Source organism: Colletes latitarsis, chromosome 1, assembly GCF_051014445.1.
Source record: "Colletes latitarsis isolate SP2378_abdomen chromosome 1, iyColLati1, whole genome shotgun sequence".
NCBI lineage: Eukaryota > Metazoa > Arthropoda > Insecta > Hymenoptera > Colletidae > Colletes > Colletes latitarsis.
The window spans coordinates 45,247,172-45,262,880 of record NC_135134.1 but is presented as its reverse complement, the minus strand read 5'-3'; the positions used below and the strand labels follow the sequence as shown (position 1 = coordinate 45,262,880).

Below are 15,709 nucleotides of genomic sequence, written 5' to 3'. Positions count from 1 at the left end.
TCTTTCTTTAAATGTATTTTCTTGTTACGTTATATTAATAAATTATCTATACAGAATCTAATAATATTATTTTTTAGAAACGTGTAAAATGCTTAATAAAATACATAGTATTATATGTAATACAAACTTTACAAATTTTAATGTTCATTCAGATTAGTCAATTTTTTCATTAGTGGAAATAATGGGTGAAACGATGGTAGATTATGTTGTCTAACAGTTAACTGATAACGTTCCAATGGCCCACTACAGAAAGCTAATCTATCTCTTTCATTTGGATGTTTATCCATCCATTGAGATAATCGTGCTGTGGACCAACTTGCACTCTAAAATAACGAAAAGTAGTATTCCTTTAATGGTGTATTTTTTATTTCAAATTAAAACGTGATTTATGTATTTATGATGATTAAAAAAATAGTTGTTCAATTATTAAATATACTGATTATTTAATATCGACGTAAATATATCATAATTTAATTCAAGTTTGTAAATGCGTAGACTACACGAACACGTAATAACTTAGCAAGTCTCAATTTTACGGATCTCTCTGCGCGTCGTTTATGTTTTACATGGAGACATCAACGAAACTAAAGTCAATTGTCTTGATTTAGAGCAAGGCTGCTGAACTTATTTTCCACTGTTACTATACTACTCCCATCATTGGTATAGCAACTCCTTCATTCAGGGCTAAAAAATATATTCTTCGTCATTGTTACACTATCCCCATCATTAGTTTGACAATTTCCCTCAATGACTGTGCCGGGATCTTGTATATTTAGATACCGGTATCACATTATTACGCGCATGACACAAGCCATAGTGGTGGGAGTAGTTAAGTAGTAGGGGGAAAAGCAGCGTGTGGCCCATGAGCCATTGGTTCAGCAGCCCTAATTTAGGTTATTAGATTACCTATTCCTTGTAAAACACTTTGTATAATTTCATTTATTTATTTTTATAAACTAAATTAATGCTTTAATTAAAATATAAATTTATATTTCCTTACCTGATGCGGTGATACTAGTTCGGGAGGTGCTGTAGAAAATAAATGTAAAAGAACGAGGGACGGAGGTACACCACTTTCGCCTGCTCCTTCCAAAACTTTCTGGACAATTTCTTCAGGACTAAGTGGTAGCAATGCTTTTAATGTTCGTAACGTTCTGTACTGTTGTTGCTCCAATGATCCCAATTGTCCACTTCTAGATAATGGAGCAACAGCTACTTCTATCTAAATAGAAACGAATTTAATTTTAAATTTTCTTTCTATATATTTTATTGTAACAACATACCTGACTAAAGTCGACAATAAGTTTCACTCTTCCAAAATCAGTTAAAGGTCTTAGTAAGCAAGCGTGTCTTACAAATAGTTCGATGCACCGTGAAGCAACAGTCTTACAGCTTAAATAATAATCAATAGATCAGTACTATATTATAATTACAACAAACAACATTATAATTGAAGTTTTTTTTACCAATCAGCGACAACGGCCTGGTTCTTGTATGGTGCAAGAAATGTATTCACAGAACGTAAAATAAATCCTTGTAATTCACGCATGTAGAGTGAGCAGTTAATTTCTTTTCCTAAAGGGCTGCTCGTACTATATGAGAAAAATAAACATATTAATCTAAATTAAAAATTGAAATAAGTTATATTTACTTACTCTCGAAATTCTGGGTCATCATGCATAGTTAAGATAATACTTTCAACGGCATTATTAATAGAAGCCAATAATGGTGATAATATATTTTTTGTCAGTGTATCTGTTTCCTTAAGAGCTATAGAAATTACTGTACTTCCTTCAGTTGGCAAACCAGCAGATAGATTTGCTATTACACGACTTATTTGACTAGAAAGATAATAAAGTAGGTTTGCAAGCGACACGTTTGTCTGTTGTATAGTGGTAGGCGAATCAATTACTTGACTAGCTTCTGCGCCTACATGTAATCCTTGTTCACATTTTAAGCAAAAGAGCCTTATAGCCTTGCCTACATTACGGGCAATCACTATTGAAAGACCATCATCAACCAACGATACACTTAATTCGCTAGACACAAAATAATAAATTATATTTTTTTTAATATATGAAAATGAAATAAAACATAATATGCATTCTTTAATTTACTTTGTCACTGTACGAATGAGGCTATCAATTTCATCTTGCGTAGGTAATCCTTCTCCGGAGAACATGGTGTGTACAGGATCCAACAAGCGCGATACAGAACGTGATAAGTATGCATTTTCAAATGGTGACAATACACTATGACTAAAGAGAACAATAAATGTTCTATTTTGTAAAAATAAAATAATTAAATATAAATATCTTCCTACTTACTTGATGTTGTAAATGCCAATGCTTTGTGACCTTTCTTTTAATCGCTTACTTAAATCCAGAAATATTCTTAAAAATTTTGGATATTCGCCCTCTAATGCTTGTTTTACAAACGATGATCCTAAAATACAAAATAATAACTTTTTGAACTATAATTTTATTTTTACTAATTTAACATTTTTATAATAGTTTTTATTAAATTTTAATGTTTCAAATAACATTTAATTATTAATAATTAATAATAATTTAAATAAAATGATTAAAGTTAATATTTACCTTGAGCACGTTCAATTAATACTTTAGAAAGTAGATCATTCACTTTATCCCAAAATTTTTGTGATAGTTCATCCAATCCTTTTGTATGATGTTCTAATAGTATTCTTTGTAGTAATTCAATCTGAAATAATAAATATAATAAATATTTAAAAATATAAAATTTTAAATAAGTATTTTTCTATTACTTGTAAACATTGCGTATAAAGAGTATCTTGAAAGAGTCTTTCAAGATTTTCCCAAATTCGTGTTCGCAAATTTCCGGAAGATCCTGGAAAAGGAATAGCTGCCCGTCCAGGTGCTCCTTTTTTTCCAAATTCTTGATTTGTTGATAAAGACACATCTAATGATTCTGTAGCAATTTTTTCAATTTCGGATAAAGCAGAATCCATAACATTATTTACAGCCCCCTTTACAATGCTTAAATTTTCAAACACTTGTACTGCAGTACTAACCTGTTCATTGTATTTACTATTAAATTTTGAAAAATGTTTTATTTGAAAAAGTAATGTTTACTTATGTACTTTTGTTCTGTCCATCATTTGTAAACCTTGAGACAAGGTATGAGTTGCTATTCTTTGTACTGTTGTTCTATGAGCTTTCACAGCTTGTTGATCATCCGCGATAACATCTAAACCATTCAAATCTGTATCCATCATTAATTGTTCTACAAGTTAAGATTGTTTATGTTATATTCTGTAAATTTACAAAATATGACACACATTAAATAACAATTTAACATACCAAGTTCATGTAGACTATTAGCAGCTTTTATGATATCAGGCCCCTGTACATTATTTGTCATTTGAGAGTATAAACGCTTTGATAAATGTTGCATTCTAGCTACTCTACGTAACAAATCAGAAGTTTCATGAAGTCGTGCTAAAACAATAGTTTGTGTCTCTATCCTGTTGAATGGATCAACAATTTTTCCACGTAAACGTTCTGTAGCTGATAAAAGACTCTAAAATGTAAAAATTCATTTTGTAGCTGTAAAAAGATAATATACTATTGTTATTAACACCTACAAATGTTGTATGTACCTGAACATGAGATTGCATTATTGAAAGAACACCTTCCAATTTTTCAACCCATGTTGCTTGTGATAATAAATCTTTGTGATTTGCCAATACTTGTTTTTGCAGTTCAGTATTTAATATTTCAATAGCTAGAATAAACATAATACATAATATAACATATTAGCATTATGCATTACATACATCAATTCATTTATTTACCTTGTCCTAATTTGTTTATTTGTTGTGCTACTGATAATACTTGACTAATATCAGCCTTTTTACATTCAACACCAAAAAATTGTTTGAAGAATTCTACAAAATATAAATTTAAAACATTAACAAATAATTTAAAAAATAATTCGAAATAGATTACCGTCATTTTCTATTCCTTCCCAGCTCGAAATTTCATCCATCATCAGGTTAATAGTATCAAAAATACAAAGTAAAGGTGAAAGATAATTAATGACACGTCACAAAAATTTCCAGATCAACGATTAATTCATTCGATTCAGCAATGTAGTGTCTATCGTCGTACTATTATTCGTTACCCATATTTTGTAGGAAAGAATATGCATTAAACCACATTTATTTACGTTGAAGCCACTGAAAATATCATATCTGCATTGTTACATATGTACTAGATTATACGTGGAGGTTTATTGTAATCAGTAGTGATCAGTAGTAGTATATATATTTGACGTACGCATGGGTATGTGTCAAGTGAATGTAGAATATCGAAATAAAATTAAATTAACGGATAGTTCAAGATAGTGCTGTGTCAAATAATTTGTTTTAAAAAATGATTCACAGTCTATTTATTATCAATTCTTCAGGGTAAGCATCAAGACACAGAAATTAAAACAGTTGTGACATTTGACACGATTTGGTTAGAAATATACATGTGTATTTATTATAACATATGTTTAATGTTAAATATAAATACTTTTATTTACAACAAATTTTATTAGTGAAATGGTTTTATAGTTTCATAAAAATAAAAGTATTTAATTTCATGTTTAGAGATGTGTTCATGGAGAAACATTGGAAAAGTGCTGTTGCACGATCACTATGTGACTATTTTTTTGATCAGCAGCGAAGAGTTTTATCTCCTGAAGATACACCACCCGTAATAGCAACACCCCATCATTATCTTATTAGCATATATCGCTGTAATATGTTCTTTGTTGCAGTATGCATGACAGAGGGTATTTTTTAAACATTAAATGACAAGTTGTTGCAGTTGATAGATCTTTCCTAAATAACATTTTTCTATTACAGTTCCACCACTATTTGTAATAGAATTCTTACATAGAGTAGTAGATACATTTGAAGATTATTTTAGTGAATGTACAGAGACTATTATAAAAGAAAATTATGTGGTTGTGTATGAATTGTTGGATGAAATGTTAGACAATGGTTTTCCATTAGCTACAGAATCTAATATTTTGAAAGAACTTATTAAACCACCAAATATATTAAGAACTATTGCGAATACTGTTACAGGAAAGTCTAAGCAAGTATTTTAATTATTTATTGGTAACAAAAGGTGATATCTAATACATATTTCATTAATATTAATTATATTTCCAAATCACAGTGTTAGTGCAACATTACCAAGTGGACAATTGTCCAATGTTCCTTGGAGACGTACAGGTGTTAAATATACAAATAATGAAGCATACTTTGATGTTGTAGAAGAAGTAGATGCCATTATTGATAGAACTGGAGCAACTGTGTTTGCAGAAATTCAAGGCTATGTGTGTTACTTGTACAATGTTCTTAAGTTTAATTCTATATATTGATAAAAATAATGTTTGTAAAATATTATTCAAATTATAGATTGACTGTTGTATAAAATTAAGTGGTATGCCAGATTTAACACTTTCATTTATGAATCCCAGATTATTTGATGACGTCAGTTTTCACCCTTGTGTCAGATTTAAACGGTGGGAGGTAAGAGTAAATCATAATTCAGTTAAGTTTATTATTTACATAGTGAATCAAATGTATATTTCTTTTACAGTCAGAACGAATATTGTCTTTTATTCCACCAGATGGTAATTTTCGTCTTCTTTCTTATCACATAGGATCACAAAGTATTGTAGCAATACCAATATATGTAAGACACAATATTAGTCTTAAAGAACCAGGAGGTGGCAGATTAGATATTACTGTGGGACCTAAACAAACTATTGGTAGAACTGTATGTATTTTTCTAAAATCGTATGTACTCAAAAATCTAAAAATTAGTGTAATATTTTATTACCACATATGTTTCAGGTAGAAAATGTCACATTAGAAATTCCTATGCCAAAAATAGTATTGAACTGTACTCTTACTCCAAATCAAGGAAAATATTCCTTTGATCCTGTTAGTAAAATACTGTTATGGGATATTGGGAGGATAGATGTTTCTAAATTACCAAATTTAAGAGGCTCGGTATAATAATTATAATGACAAAATCTACAACTTTTAAACAAACATTTAGAAATTAAGTGTATATATTTATTTTTCTAGATTACTATCCAAAATTCTGCTAGTATATTGGAGTCTAATCCCGCAATTAATGTATGTATACATTAAGTAAAGTATTATGACATATATGTAATTATAAAATAAAAAGTCACTTTATTATGTTTTAGGTTTATTTTACAATCAATCAATTAGCAGTTTCTGGCTTGAAAGTTAACCGATTAGACATGTATGGAGAAAAATATAAACCTTTTAAAGGTGTTAAATATATTACCAAAGCTGGGAAATTTCAAATAAGAATGTAAATAAACAATATAACAGTACAAATATGGAACAAAATATTTTTCATATTACTCATATGAAAAATATTCATCTTGTAATTTATAAAGGTGCAGATAACTAAAAGCAACAAATTAAAAAATTCTTGTATGATAGGTTAGAATACTTTCTTTATTTACAAATATTAAACTTTTATACAAAAACAAAATATAATACTCATAATATACCTTAATCACTGTTTAATGTAAACATTTATGAATAAAGATAACTCTTTTTAACAAAGGATATTCATTTTTATATACATAAAGATTACGAGTTAACCTTTCGCGGTCGTATTAAATTTATACTTTGGTCGTAAGGACGCAATTCTGCTAAATTCGGCCACACTGCATATGATCGTAAAGGGTTATGTTTTTATAAAAAAAAACATTGATAAGTTGTGGTAATATGAGTCGAGTGATCTTGTAGGAACGATTATAAATAATACATGTAACTTGTAACTTAACACGTACTCTAATATTTTAATTACTCGCCTTAACAATTTATTTAATTAATTTATTTACAAACAGGTGTTTATGTCATAGTTTGTTGACATACTAGTTTCTTAGCTTCAAAATCTTCCCACGTTGGATGTGTAGCATATGTAAATAAACGTTCCATATTAGTGGCATAAATAGTATGATTACTAACGAGATTTTTGTACATCTGTTTGGAATACAAAAAACATTAAAAGTATAATATATGTAACATTATTTTAGTATACTAGAGCTTAACTATCTTTTTTTACCTTTAATGTATACTGCAAATCAGCTGCATTAACTGGTTTCAATGGAGGTGGAATAGTTTGTGGAGAACATGCATAAGCAAATGCTGTAGCTTGTTCTGCCTCTTCAAAGTTTGGTTTTATTGCAGGTACTTGACCGTAAGGATCTACTATTTCTGTTGCAGTGCAGTCTGATGATCGTAATATATAAGTAGAATTTCGTTTCCATGAACTAGGTACAGGTTCTCCAATATTGTAAATGAAAGAACCTTCTCTTACTGTATATCCCTTTCTTCTTGTAAATATTGCTGTAAGTATATTTTTCAAAAAAATTTGTGTAGCAGCTATAACTATATGTGCAGTATTCTCTTCTGCTCCATCCATGTTATTTTCCCATGCTGCAAGCATTAATCTAGCTAAAACAAATGTTCTATCTGGTAATACAAGTTCTTGAGCGCTAGAACGATTTGCTCCAATGGGTTCATCTCCAACAGGTGATGATGTTTGGCTCAGTACTTCAACATACATATCTGCAGGCTAAACATAAAGCACAACAACTCTTATTTTAATTATTTAACATTAAGAATGAATAAGTTGACATCAATTGTTTTACAAACCTCAAAATTTGTTTTATCAGTTTTGTATTTACGTTTTAATCGTAATCTTTTTTCTTTTATGGCTTTATCTCTATCTATTTTACGAGTTGGTGTAGCAGCAGCTAAGCCTCTGACTTTGTTAAACAAACATAAAAGAAATTCGTTATGAAGATGAACTTGGTCTTCTGTCATAATATTCCTTGCTTCGCAATCAAATTCTTCTTTTGTTGTCTGAAATAATAATATTTTATAAATAATAATACTAACAACTCTATAACATTCAAATATAATAATACATACTTTCATTTGAAACCATAGTTTCATTTTTTCAAAATACCTGTAAACAACAGTTTAAAATCATTTTGTGATAAATAAAATAAAAATTCTCTGATCGAAAAATTATAAAAATCCTATTATTTAAAATTCTATAAAATTTGAATTATACTATTCTAAATAATTACAGAATAACCTTTACTTATTGCTTCAAGCTTGAAACGTAATTTTCATTTATTTCTTAAATTTAAAATATATCTTACACTTTTGCGTTTTCTCCAAGTGATGCAACAAGACTTTTTCTAGCTAAATTTAATTCTTTTGATGTTGTCATTTTTTAATTAGTTTAGATATAATGAATGTTATTTCTTTTAAATATACTTTATAAATAACGCTTTCAAATTTTATTTTAATTTATAACGTAATATTTTCAACTTCATTACATTATTGTCTTTATTTTCTACCTATAGAGTTTTATACAAATGATCTACAATGTTTTTATGTTTTTGTACATATTCTATTGTTCTCTCTTTCTAGTATCAATCATCGGCCTGCGTGATGCCATCTATGAAATGGGATTCTAACTACTGAAAAGTTATCTGGATCACAGAATACTAAAAGAGGTATACGATGCACAAGTTTCCCTCACTCCTATTACACAGTTTGATTAATTGCTAATTACTCTTTTCCTGGGATTAAATTATGAACTTTACCGCTTCCAGTAGGAGGAGAAAGTCGCCGTTAAAGTGACCGTTTAAACTAACAGCAGAAATGCGTGTGCTGAGTAAGCAAACCTTTCTTTCGCTTGAATTTTGCAGGCTCGTACTTTTTCCCACTAACAATTTATCAACAGCACACAGTACATAGGATATATGTATTGTTCAAACTACATAAATTATATATTTTAAAACGAAATCTGTTAAGCATTAAATTTATTTTACAAAAACATGAGTACAAAGGAGTTGCATATATGTACAAATATAAACACATATTTAACTAAATATATTTTATACATTATTGTTTTTGATAGAATTAATTTCAGGAAAAAGTATAAGTTGTAAGAACTCTAGCATTTCATAAAAAATTCGTATTTAAAATTTAACTTAGCAGTTCCCTATGTATGCTCTATTATTTGTTAAACGTACAACAAAAATGTCTTCTCAAGTATTTAATTAATTGTTGTGAATAACAAAATAAGTATATATAAATTAAAGCAAAGAAAATATAGACGACATAGTTCGAGTAATGAAATTTCAATTGTTCTTGGTTCATAATTATGAACCATGTCATGGTTCTTATTTTTTAAATATAAAATAATATAAAGGTAACATAAAAATATCAAAGTTTTTGTAATCTACTGCTACTTCGAATTACAAGAGTTTTTAAAAATTTTAAAGCGTTTAATTCCTTCGCGCATCTTGTTTTTTCCTATCAACATAATTTTTACATTCTTTTTGTTCGATTTCTACATTTGTTTTTATTTGCGTCACCTAACGTCTTTCGGAATAATTTTGGAATGTACTAGATCCCATGTAATGAGGGTTTTATTCGGTTTAGTACATAGGTCCATTATAACCTGAGCACCTTTTGTTGCTTGTAATGCTCCTAAACATGTACCAGCTGCCATGTTATATATAGGTGTTCCATTCTGTGCGCAAATAAATTATATGTGTTAATAAATATAATTTACGTAAACAAAGCAATAAATACTTACAACACTTTTATGACGCCATTCTTGGTTACCACCCATCTCATGACATTTTCCAAGTTTTGGTATTTTCTCTCCTCCTTCCATGCAAAGCATTTGACCAAGTACTAATTCCTGTTTATCTGTTTCATACCACATCTACACAAATGACAACAAATTAAATACAATATACTGTCACCAATTGTAGCAAGTTCAAGAAAAAGATTATTTTTAATAAGTGTTATTTGATTCTCATTACCTGTGACTTAATTCTCAAACATGATGCTAAAATAAGTTTAGAACCTTTTGTTTTAACATATTTCTCACTTTGAACGCATAATGCTGTATTTGAAAGTCTAATTTGATATTGATCTGTATAATTTCTTTTTCTTGAATGCCAAGGTTGTATTGGTTTTTGTTCTACTTTTGCCCATTTATCTTTCACTTTGTTATTGTTATCATCTGGTAATGTTAATTCAGGATATACAACTTTCAAGTACCATGCAAAATTTTTGCATTTTAATTTCTCTCGTAAATTTAATCTATCCGTGACATCACCATAGTCAATTTTTTTAACATTTTTTAAGAAGTAATCTTTATATTCATCCAACCAAGTATATGCCACGCGCAATGAATTTTTTAGCATAGTGTCATGTTTATCATCTCCACCATATGGTCTACGCCGTCTAAATACATGACCAACTCTGGAACAAGGTATCAGTTCAATGCTTCCACCACACATCCAAATCTGAAAGATATTACAAATTACTAATAAGTTCACAAAATTATGTAATTAAGTGAACTGCTGTCTTACTCTAAATGATATTTCTAGATTTTCACCACCCCAGATATCCATGCCAGCATCATATTCTCCTAGTTTTATAAAATATTCTCTATCCATTGCAAACAACCCTCCAGCCATTGTTGGCGATCTATTTAGTAATTACCAACTTATACAACACAGAACATTATTAAAATAAATATGCATATATAAATATATGATCTCACTTTATAGGTTTTATAAAATCTTCATCATGTTCCAATGTACCAACTGGTAAATTATCCCATTTAAAATGTAGACCCCAGTTGAAGCCACCTCTTACCAAAGGACTACTAGTATATTGAAATGTGTCTGGATTGATGATATCGATAACTGGCATAGCAACAATGGTTTTTGAATGAGCAATTCGTGACAAAAGTGGCTCTATCCACATTTTATTTACTTCTATGTGGCTATCCAAGAAAATTAAAACTTCTCCAGTTGCTTGTCTTGCACCAAACATTCTTGCTCTGATTAATCCTTCTCGCTTTTCTGTCTTAAAAAACTTTATTTTACCATCGAATTTATTATTAATATATGTTTTGATTTGTTCATGTAAAGCTTTGCTATCACTCCAATCATTTACTAAGATAATTTCATGTAAAAGATGTGCAGGGGTCTTTTCAATAATAGAATGCAGAGATCGTAGAAGTGTCGTGTAATGTTCATTGTAAAAACATATAACAATGCTAACATTTGGTAATTTGTTAGAATATTTTTGTGCATCGCATAATTTATGTCTTGTATCTGGTAATTGTCTATGTAAGCCAATGTTATCGGATACCAAAATATTAAAAGAATAATTTTTATATCCTTCATCTCGTTTTCGCTGATCATCTAAATTTTTTACCATTCCCAACTCATCTAAATCTGTAAATAAATTATTACTTTGATTAAATTAATATTTTATAAATGATAAATTAAGAAATAAAGAAAATTTATTTTTCTTAATAGTTTAAACACCAAAATACCTTGTCCTATAGTAACTGATGGTTTTACTGGTACAGGTTGTAATTGTTGTAACAGTTTGTTACTGTTTTTGAAATTAGGTCCTTTTAAGTTATAAGCACCTTTATCAACCAGCATTTCTTTATCATGATGATAAATCAAATTATCACGTAGTCTAAGTTCACGATCATTGAATGCTTTATGATCAAATGTGGATTCTTTTAATAACTTCGAACTTTCTGACATTACCATTGTTGGATTGACAATGTCAGCATTTTGAGATAGCTTTGAATATAGATATAAACTGAAAGCCCATGTTATTGAGGCAATTATTATTCCAGATATAAAAGACACGTATCTCGTTGACATCATCTATGAATTACCGAAAAAACAAACACAATTTACAGATGCATGACGTATACTCGTATTTATTATTAATATTATCTTTATTAAATCAAACTTTGTACAATTAAGGAAAACTGTACTTACTGTTTAAATACCTGAATATTAATCGGAATTCAAATTGCAATTATCCTAATAAAGTACATTCTGGCACATAAAACAATATGCAGATGAGGAGTTATAAAATTCGTGTCACCATCTTGAACGTTTAGTAACAGCTGTTTTATTGATTTTTTATTATTTTAAGGTATTTATAGGCGTCGTGTGTTTAACTAATAACTAAAAGCACTATGAAATTAGTTTTTGTATAGATATTATTTTGGTAATTAATTTTAATGGATTTTCAAAATTTTGTACATCTTTCTTAAGAAATAATCTGAAACTACCAATCGCCCCTGTGGCCTAATGGATAAGGCATCGGTCTCCTAAACCGGGGATTGTGGGTTCGAGTCCCACCAGGGGTATAAAATGTATACCATTTTTTTTGTGCTTAAAATTGTAATATTGTATAATTTTAATTTCTACAAAGTTATTTTTTAGCAGTAGCAATAATATATAATTTTATTTGTACAAATAGTAGATACAAACGATTAAACTTTTTGTTGTACAATTTATTGTACAAAAATATAAAGAAATATTTTTCTAATTCTTTTATTAGATTAAATTATATAATTATCGAAAACGTAGATTAAGTAGATAAAAATCATTTCTTTTTAATTTCTTTGTTATCATTTTCTACACCTGCTGCATAATGAGAAATAAATCGTGCAGATGGATCACAAACTCCTTTTACCCAACGTGGCATCCAGAAGTATGGCGTAAAACTTTCTGCTTGTCCACCATAATATTTCTCAAAGACGGTTCTGAAGCACAAAAATATGTTCTTTACATTCCACATAATAATTTGATCGAATTATTCATTTGAAATATACAAAGCTTACCTATAATATAGTGCTTCTTTGGTTTTTGGAGTGCAATGAGGATATTTAAGATGTGCATTATCTAAGTCTTTATTTGATATATGATTATCTACAATTTCATGTATGATTTGGAAAAGAGATTTTTTCGCTGATGTTACACCATCGCTGAATGCTTCTTTATGCCTCCAAAGTATGTTTGACGGTAATAGATTGGTACCATCAAATGCAGATCTTAATAAATGCTTTTCAATCCCTCCTGTATCAAATATTATGTTTAAATTTTATTTTTATTTTTTCATATTACATTCTTTTAAGTATACCTTGAGGTTGCCTGGAAGCAGCATCCAGTGATAGATAATAATTTGTGAACTGAAGATCTAAGAATGGAACTCGTAATTCCAAACTGAAAGCACTAGTTGTTCTATCTGCTCTCAAGCCATCATATAAATAGATATCTTTTAATAATCGAATAGATTCATCATGAGCTTCTATTGCATTAGGTGCATCTCTGAAATAAATATATCCTTGTGCCAGTTCATCTGCACCTTCTCCACTGAATATTACAGTTGTTTCTGTATTATGTTTAATGTATCTTGAGATAAGATACATGCTGAAATTAAAGAAATTGTTTCACCGGAATGTTGAAAAATACCTTTCACATAAATTGTAATTTACCCAATGGACGCTCGAATTGTGGTAATGTCAAAAGTTTCTAATTGGTAGATCAGTTTGTCCAAAATTTCTGTCACATCTTCTTCTGAAAAAGTTATTTCATGATGTTCTGTTCCTATAAAATCTGCAACCTAATTAATAAATATTGATACTTTAAATATTAATATAATACTTGGTATAATGTTATACGAACTCATTTTTATTCAACCTGTCTAGCTGCAATACTATCTGGACTATCACTCATTCCAATAGCAAAACTTTGTATTTTGTATGGTAATTTTTTCTCTTTTGCATATTTTACAAGTAGAGCTGCAATTAAACTTGAATCTAGACCACCTGATAATAGGCATCCTATTTTTCTATCAGACATTAATCTCTTGTTTACAGCTGCTGAAAGTAATGTTCTTATGTTTCCATGTACATCGGTATTATTCAAAGCTAAAAAAAATAATGTATTACATTATATTATTCTACTTGTTTAAAGTTTATGAATAATGTTCTTCAAATGCTTTAACAGACCATTCCAAGGAGTATAAACTTGAAAGTTGGGTTTGTCTCCAGGTTTAGAATAATTTACTTTTGTTAGTAATTTTGTTCTACCATTGTCTAAGATTTCATACTCTTCATAATAACCTGGTTGAAATGGTTCTAATATCCATTTTGATGATATTTGTTTTGTTATTTCTATAAGTCCCTAAATACATAATTTAACATAGTATTTGTTTTACACTAATGAATTGAATTATTTCTGATTTGTTACCTTGCTCTCTGAACAAACTGCAAGTTGTCCATCATCAGATTTTAATCGGAAAAGAGGTCTAACTCCATAGGGATCTCTACCAATAAGAATTTTTTTATTCTTAATGTCCATTAAAAGAAAAGCAAAAACACCATCAAGCATTTTAGCTACATTTTGTGCACCATTATTTGCATACAAGTGTATTAGTACTTCAACATCACATTCAGTATTGTATTGAAATCCATATTTCTGGCCAATCTATATGAAGATAAATTTACATCCAAAATAATAAAATAATTTCTAATAATAATAAAATAATAATTTGTTAAATAAATATTACTTCTTTATGGTTATAAATTTCACCATTGCATAATAAAAAAAGATGTGGATATTTATAAAGTCTCATGGGCTGCATTCCATGGAGATTGTCAACAATAGCCAGTCTATGAAATCCAAGAAATCCATTCTGTAAATGAAGATTATGAAAATATATTTGTATTCTATTATATTACTATAAACATTTATTTATTAAGGATTTTAATTTTTTAACAGAATCATACCTTGACTGCTTTATCAAATTCAATTCTAAAGGCTTCTGGACCACGATGTACTAGTTTTTCAAAGTTCTTACACATACAGATGAAAGGCTGATCATCCAATCCAAAGAGGGCCCAAATCCCACACATTTTATTATAAATAAAATGTACCTTAATTTGTTGATTTTACAATAGATTATTATAGAATAGCCATAATGCATATATAATTATTGTTATACACCCATGTAAAAAGACTAATAATGAAAATAAGTATTCTCTATAAAATGTTACAATAAAATATACCTTATAAAAGAAATGGTTTTTAAAAAATAGAATTCTTTTTTCTTTACGAACGTTTTTATGCGTACTGTGATTCAAATAATGGTTATACAATGTGAGCAGAATTTTTCATATGGTACTTTTACTGTGTTTATATGAACATACGAATAGACGTTACATATGTTAATTCCACGTGTACGCACGATTGCGCACTTTTAACTAATGTTAAATCACTAACATTTGTGAATTTGGACATTGGACCTTAAGAATTTAAATATATTAAAAGACTCTGTTCGAATTGAGGTTAAATAAAAATGACACTTTCTCTTTTATATTTATTTATATTTACTTATTTCATATGCATTTTATATTTTCCAAGGACGTGGAATTTAATTATTCCATACAAACAATCGAAGATTTCTGCTGTAAATGGTATTATAATATTGAAAATATGCGTAAATGCAAAACGGATGTGGTCATTTATATGTACATTATTAATATTTCTATCAAAGTAATTCTTTGATCATTATATAACACATTGTGTGATTAATGTAATTAAAAAGAACAGAGTAGTCATCTTTTACTTGACAGTTTTTTATAAAGTGTATACACAACTTTTAAATGTTATAATGGAGTTCAGAAAGCTTATTCAGTTCTTATTTATAGGGAATAAATCATTTAATGATATTTTCTTTTAGTAAACGATA

General features: G+C 28.7%; 5 protein-coding genes and 1 non-coding gene across 8 annotated transcripts; 2 read left to right on the top strand and 4 right to left on the bottom strand.

The window, feature by feature from the left end:
• Window positions 1-4: 4 nt before the first annotated feature.
• Fws (Conserved oligomeric Golgi complex subunit 5 four way stop) lies at window positions 5-4,122 on the bottom strand. 2 transcript variants are annotated; one of them, XM_076768771.1, is made up of 14 exons: window positions 3,990-4,122; window positions 3,836-3,928; window positions 3,641-3,765; window positions 3,342-3,561; window positions 3,122-3,264; window positions 2,786-3,052; window positions 2,601-2,721; window positions 2,328-2,445; window positions 2,118-2,258; window positions 1,656-2,039; window positions 1,467-1,592; window positions 1,284-1,392; window positions 1,001-1,222; window positions 5-323 (listed from the first exon to the last, which is right to left on the bottom strand). In XM_076768771.1, exons 1-14 carry the CDS (start codon window positions 4,030-4,032, stop codon window positions 138-140), a joined length of 2,298 nt encoding a protein of 765 aa, XP_076624886.1. In that variant the 5' UTR covers window positions 4,033-4,122; the 3' UTR covers window positions 5-137. The 2 variants fall into 2 exon arrangements, with proteins under 2 accessions (XP_076624886.1, XP_076624973.1); XM_076768858.1 differs by lacking the exon at window positions 5-323 and having other exon boundaries at window positions 1,089-1,218.
• A 186-nt stretch (window positions 4,123-4,308) lies between these two features.
• Carmine (AP-3 complex subunit carmine) lies at window positions 4,309-6,653 on the top strand. The gene is made up of 9 exons (XM_076769114.1): window positions 4,309-4,450; window positions 4,637-4,821; window positions 4,895-5,129; window positions 5,214-5,373; window positions 5,456-5,569; window positions 5,640-5,819; window positions 5,897-6,055; window positions 6,134-6,184; window positions 6,259-6,653. Exons 1-9 carry the CDS (start codon window positions 4,416-4,418, stop codon window positions 6,391-6,393), a joined length of 1,254 nt encoding a protein of 417 aa, XP_076625229.1. The 5' UTR covers window positions 4,309-4,415; the 3' UTR covers window positions 6,394-6,653.
• Window positions 6,521-8,565, bottom strand: LOC143343873 (transcriptional adapter 1). The gene is made up of 5 exons (XM_076769249.1): window positions 8,263-8,565; window positions 8,027-8,063; window positions 7,748-7,957; window positions 7,155-7,667; window positions 6,521-7,072 (listed from the first exon to the last, which is right to left on the bottom strand). The coding sequence occupies exons 1-5, from the start codon at window positions 8,331-8,333 to the stop codon at window positions 6,941-6,943; spliced, it is 963 nt and encodes a 320-aa protein (XP_076625364.1). The 5' UTR covers window positions 8,334-8,565; the 3' UTR covers window positions 6,521-6,940.
• Window positions 8,566-8,925: 360 nt separating this feature from the next.
• Window positions 8,926-12,215, bottom strand: Pgant35a (polypeptide N-acetylgalactosaminyltransferase 35A). 2 transcript variants are annotated; one of them, XM_076765597.1, is made up of 8 exons: window positions 11,944-12,215; window positions 11,478-11,826; window positions 11,201-11,376; window positions 10,695-11,002; window positions 10,501-10,618; window positions 9,946-10,434; window positions 9,714-9,845; window positions 8,926-9,647 (listed from the first exon to the last, which is right to left on the bottom strand). In XM_076765597.1, the coding sequence occupies exons 2-8, from the start codon at window positions 11,824-11,826 to the stop codon at window positions 9,486-9,488; spliced, it is 1,734 nt and encodes a 577-aa protein (XP_076621712.1). In that variant the 5' UTR covers window positions 11,944-12,215; the 3' UTR covers window positions 8,926-9,485. The 2 variants fall into 2 exon arrangements, with proteins under 2 accessions (XP_076621712.1, XP_076621704.1); XM_076765589.1 differs by having other exon boundaries at window positions 10,695-11,376.
• Window positions 12,216-12,247: 32 nt separating this feature from the next.
• On the top strand, window positions 12,248-12,320 carry Trnar-ccu (transfer RNA arginine (anticodon CCU)). The gene has a single exon. It is a non-coding gene; the product is annotated as a tRNA-Arg (tRNA).
• A 59-nt stretch (window positions 12,321-12,379) lies between these two features.
• Asns (asparagine synthetase) lies at window positions 12,380-15,456 on the bottom strand. The gene is made up of 10 exons (XM_076764543.1): window positions 15,027-15,456; window positions 14,748-14,894; window positions 14,528-14,653; window positions 14,209-14,445; window positions 13,968-14,142; window positions 13,657-13,886; window positions 13,452-13,579; window positions 13,097-13,386; window positions 12,798-13,032; window positions 12,380-12,719 (listed from the first exon to the last, which is right to left on the bottom strand). The coding sequence occupies exons 2-10, from the start codon at window positions 14,871-14,873 to the stop codon at window positions 12,560-12,562; spliced, it is 1,707 nt and encodes a 568-aa protein (XP_076620658.1). The 5' UTR covers window positions 14,874-14,894; window positions 15,027-15,456; the 3' UTR covers window positions 12,380-12,559.
• Window positions 15,457-15,709: the final 253 nt, after the last annotated feature.

What these genes read in the sequence shown, in the direction of transcription:
- Fws (XM_076768771.1), bottom strand. Translation starts at nt 4,032, where the DNA reads ATGATGGATGAAATTTCGAGCTGGGAAGGAATAGAAAATGACG. An exon ending in AAATGATGGACAGAACAAAA is followed by an intron (nt 3,053 to 3,121) that starts GTACATAAGTAA and finishes TACAATGAACAG; the next exon opens with GTTAGTACTGCAGTACAAGT. An exon ending in ATTAATTGAACGTGCTCAAG is followed by an intron (nt 2,446 to 2,600) that starts GTAAATATTAAC and finishes TTTGTATTTTAG; the next exon opens with GATCATCGTTTGTAAAACAA.
- LOC143343873 (XM_076769249.1), bottom strand. Translation starts at nt 8,333, where the DNA reads ATGACAACATCAAAAGAATTAAATTTAGCTAGAAAAAGTCTTGTTGCA. An exon ending in CTTGGAGAAAACGCAAAAGT is followed by an intron (nt 8,064 to 8,262) that starts GTAAGATATATT and finishes TGTTGTTTACAG; the next exon opens with GTATTTTGAAAAAATGAAAC. An exon ending in ATTTGCAGTATACATTAAAG is followed by an intron (nt 7,073 to 7,154) that starts GTAAAAAAAGAT and finishes TATTCCAAACAG; the next exon opens with ATGTACAAAAATCTCGTTAG.
- Pgant35a (XM_076765589.1), bottom strand. Translation starts at nt 11,826, where the DNA reads ATGATGTCAACGAGATACGTGTCTTTTATATCTGGAATAATAATTGCC. An exon ending in GTTTGAGAATTAAGTCACAG is followed by an intron (nt 9,846 to 9,945) that starts GTAATGAGAATC and finishes TCATTTGTGTAG; the next exon opens with ATGTGGTATGAAACAGATAA. An exon ending in AATGGCGTCATAAAAGTGTT is followed by an intron (nt 9,648 to 9,713) that starts GTAAGTATTTAT and finishes ATTTGCGCACAG; the next exon opens with AATGGAACACCTATATATAA.
- Asns (XM_076764543.1), bottom strand. Translation starts at nt 14,873, where the DNA reads ATGTGTGGGATTTGGGCCCTCTTTGGATTGGATGATCAGCCTTTCATC. An exon ending in ATAGTATTGCAGCTAGACAG is followed by an intron (nt 13,580 to 13,656) that starts GTTGAATAAAAA and finishes TTTATTAATTAG; the next exon opens with GTTGCAGATTTTATAGGAAC. An exon ending in AAAGAAGCACTATATTATAG is followed by an intron (nt 12,720 to 12,797) that starts GTAAGCTTTGTA and finishes TTTGTGCTTCAG; the next exon opens with AACCGTCTTTGAGAAATATT.
- Carmine (XM_076769114.1), top strand. Translation starts at nt 4,416, where the DNA reads ATGATTCACAGTCTATTTATTATCAATTCTTCAGG. An exon ending in TTGCAGAAATTCAAGGCTAT is followed by an intron (nt 5,374 to 5,455) that starts GTGTGTTACTTG and finishes TTCAAATTATAG; the next exon opens with ATTGACTGTTGTATAAAATT. An exon ending in AGTCTAATCCCGCAATTAAT is followed by an intron (nt 6,185 to 6,258) that starts GTATGTATACAT and finishes ATTATGTTTTAG; the next exon opens with GTTTATTTTACAATCAATCA.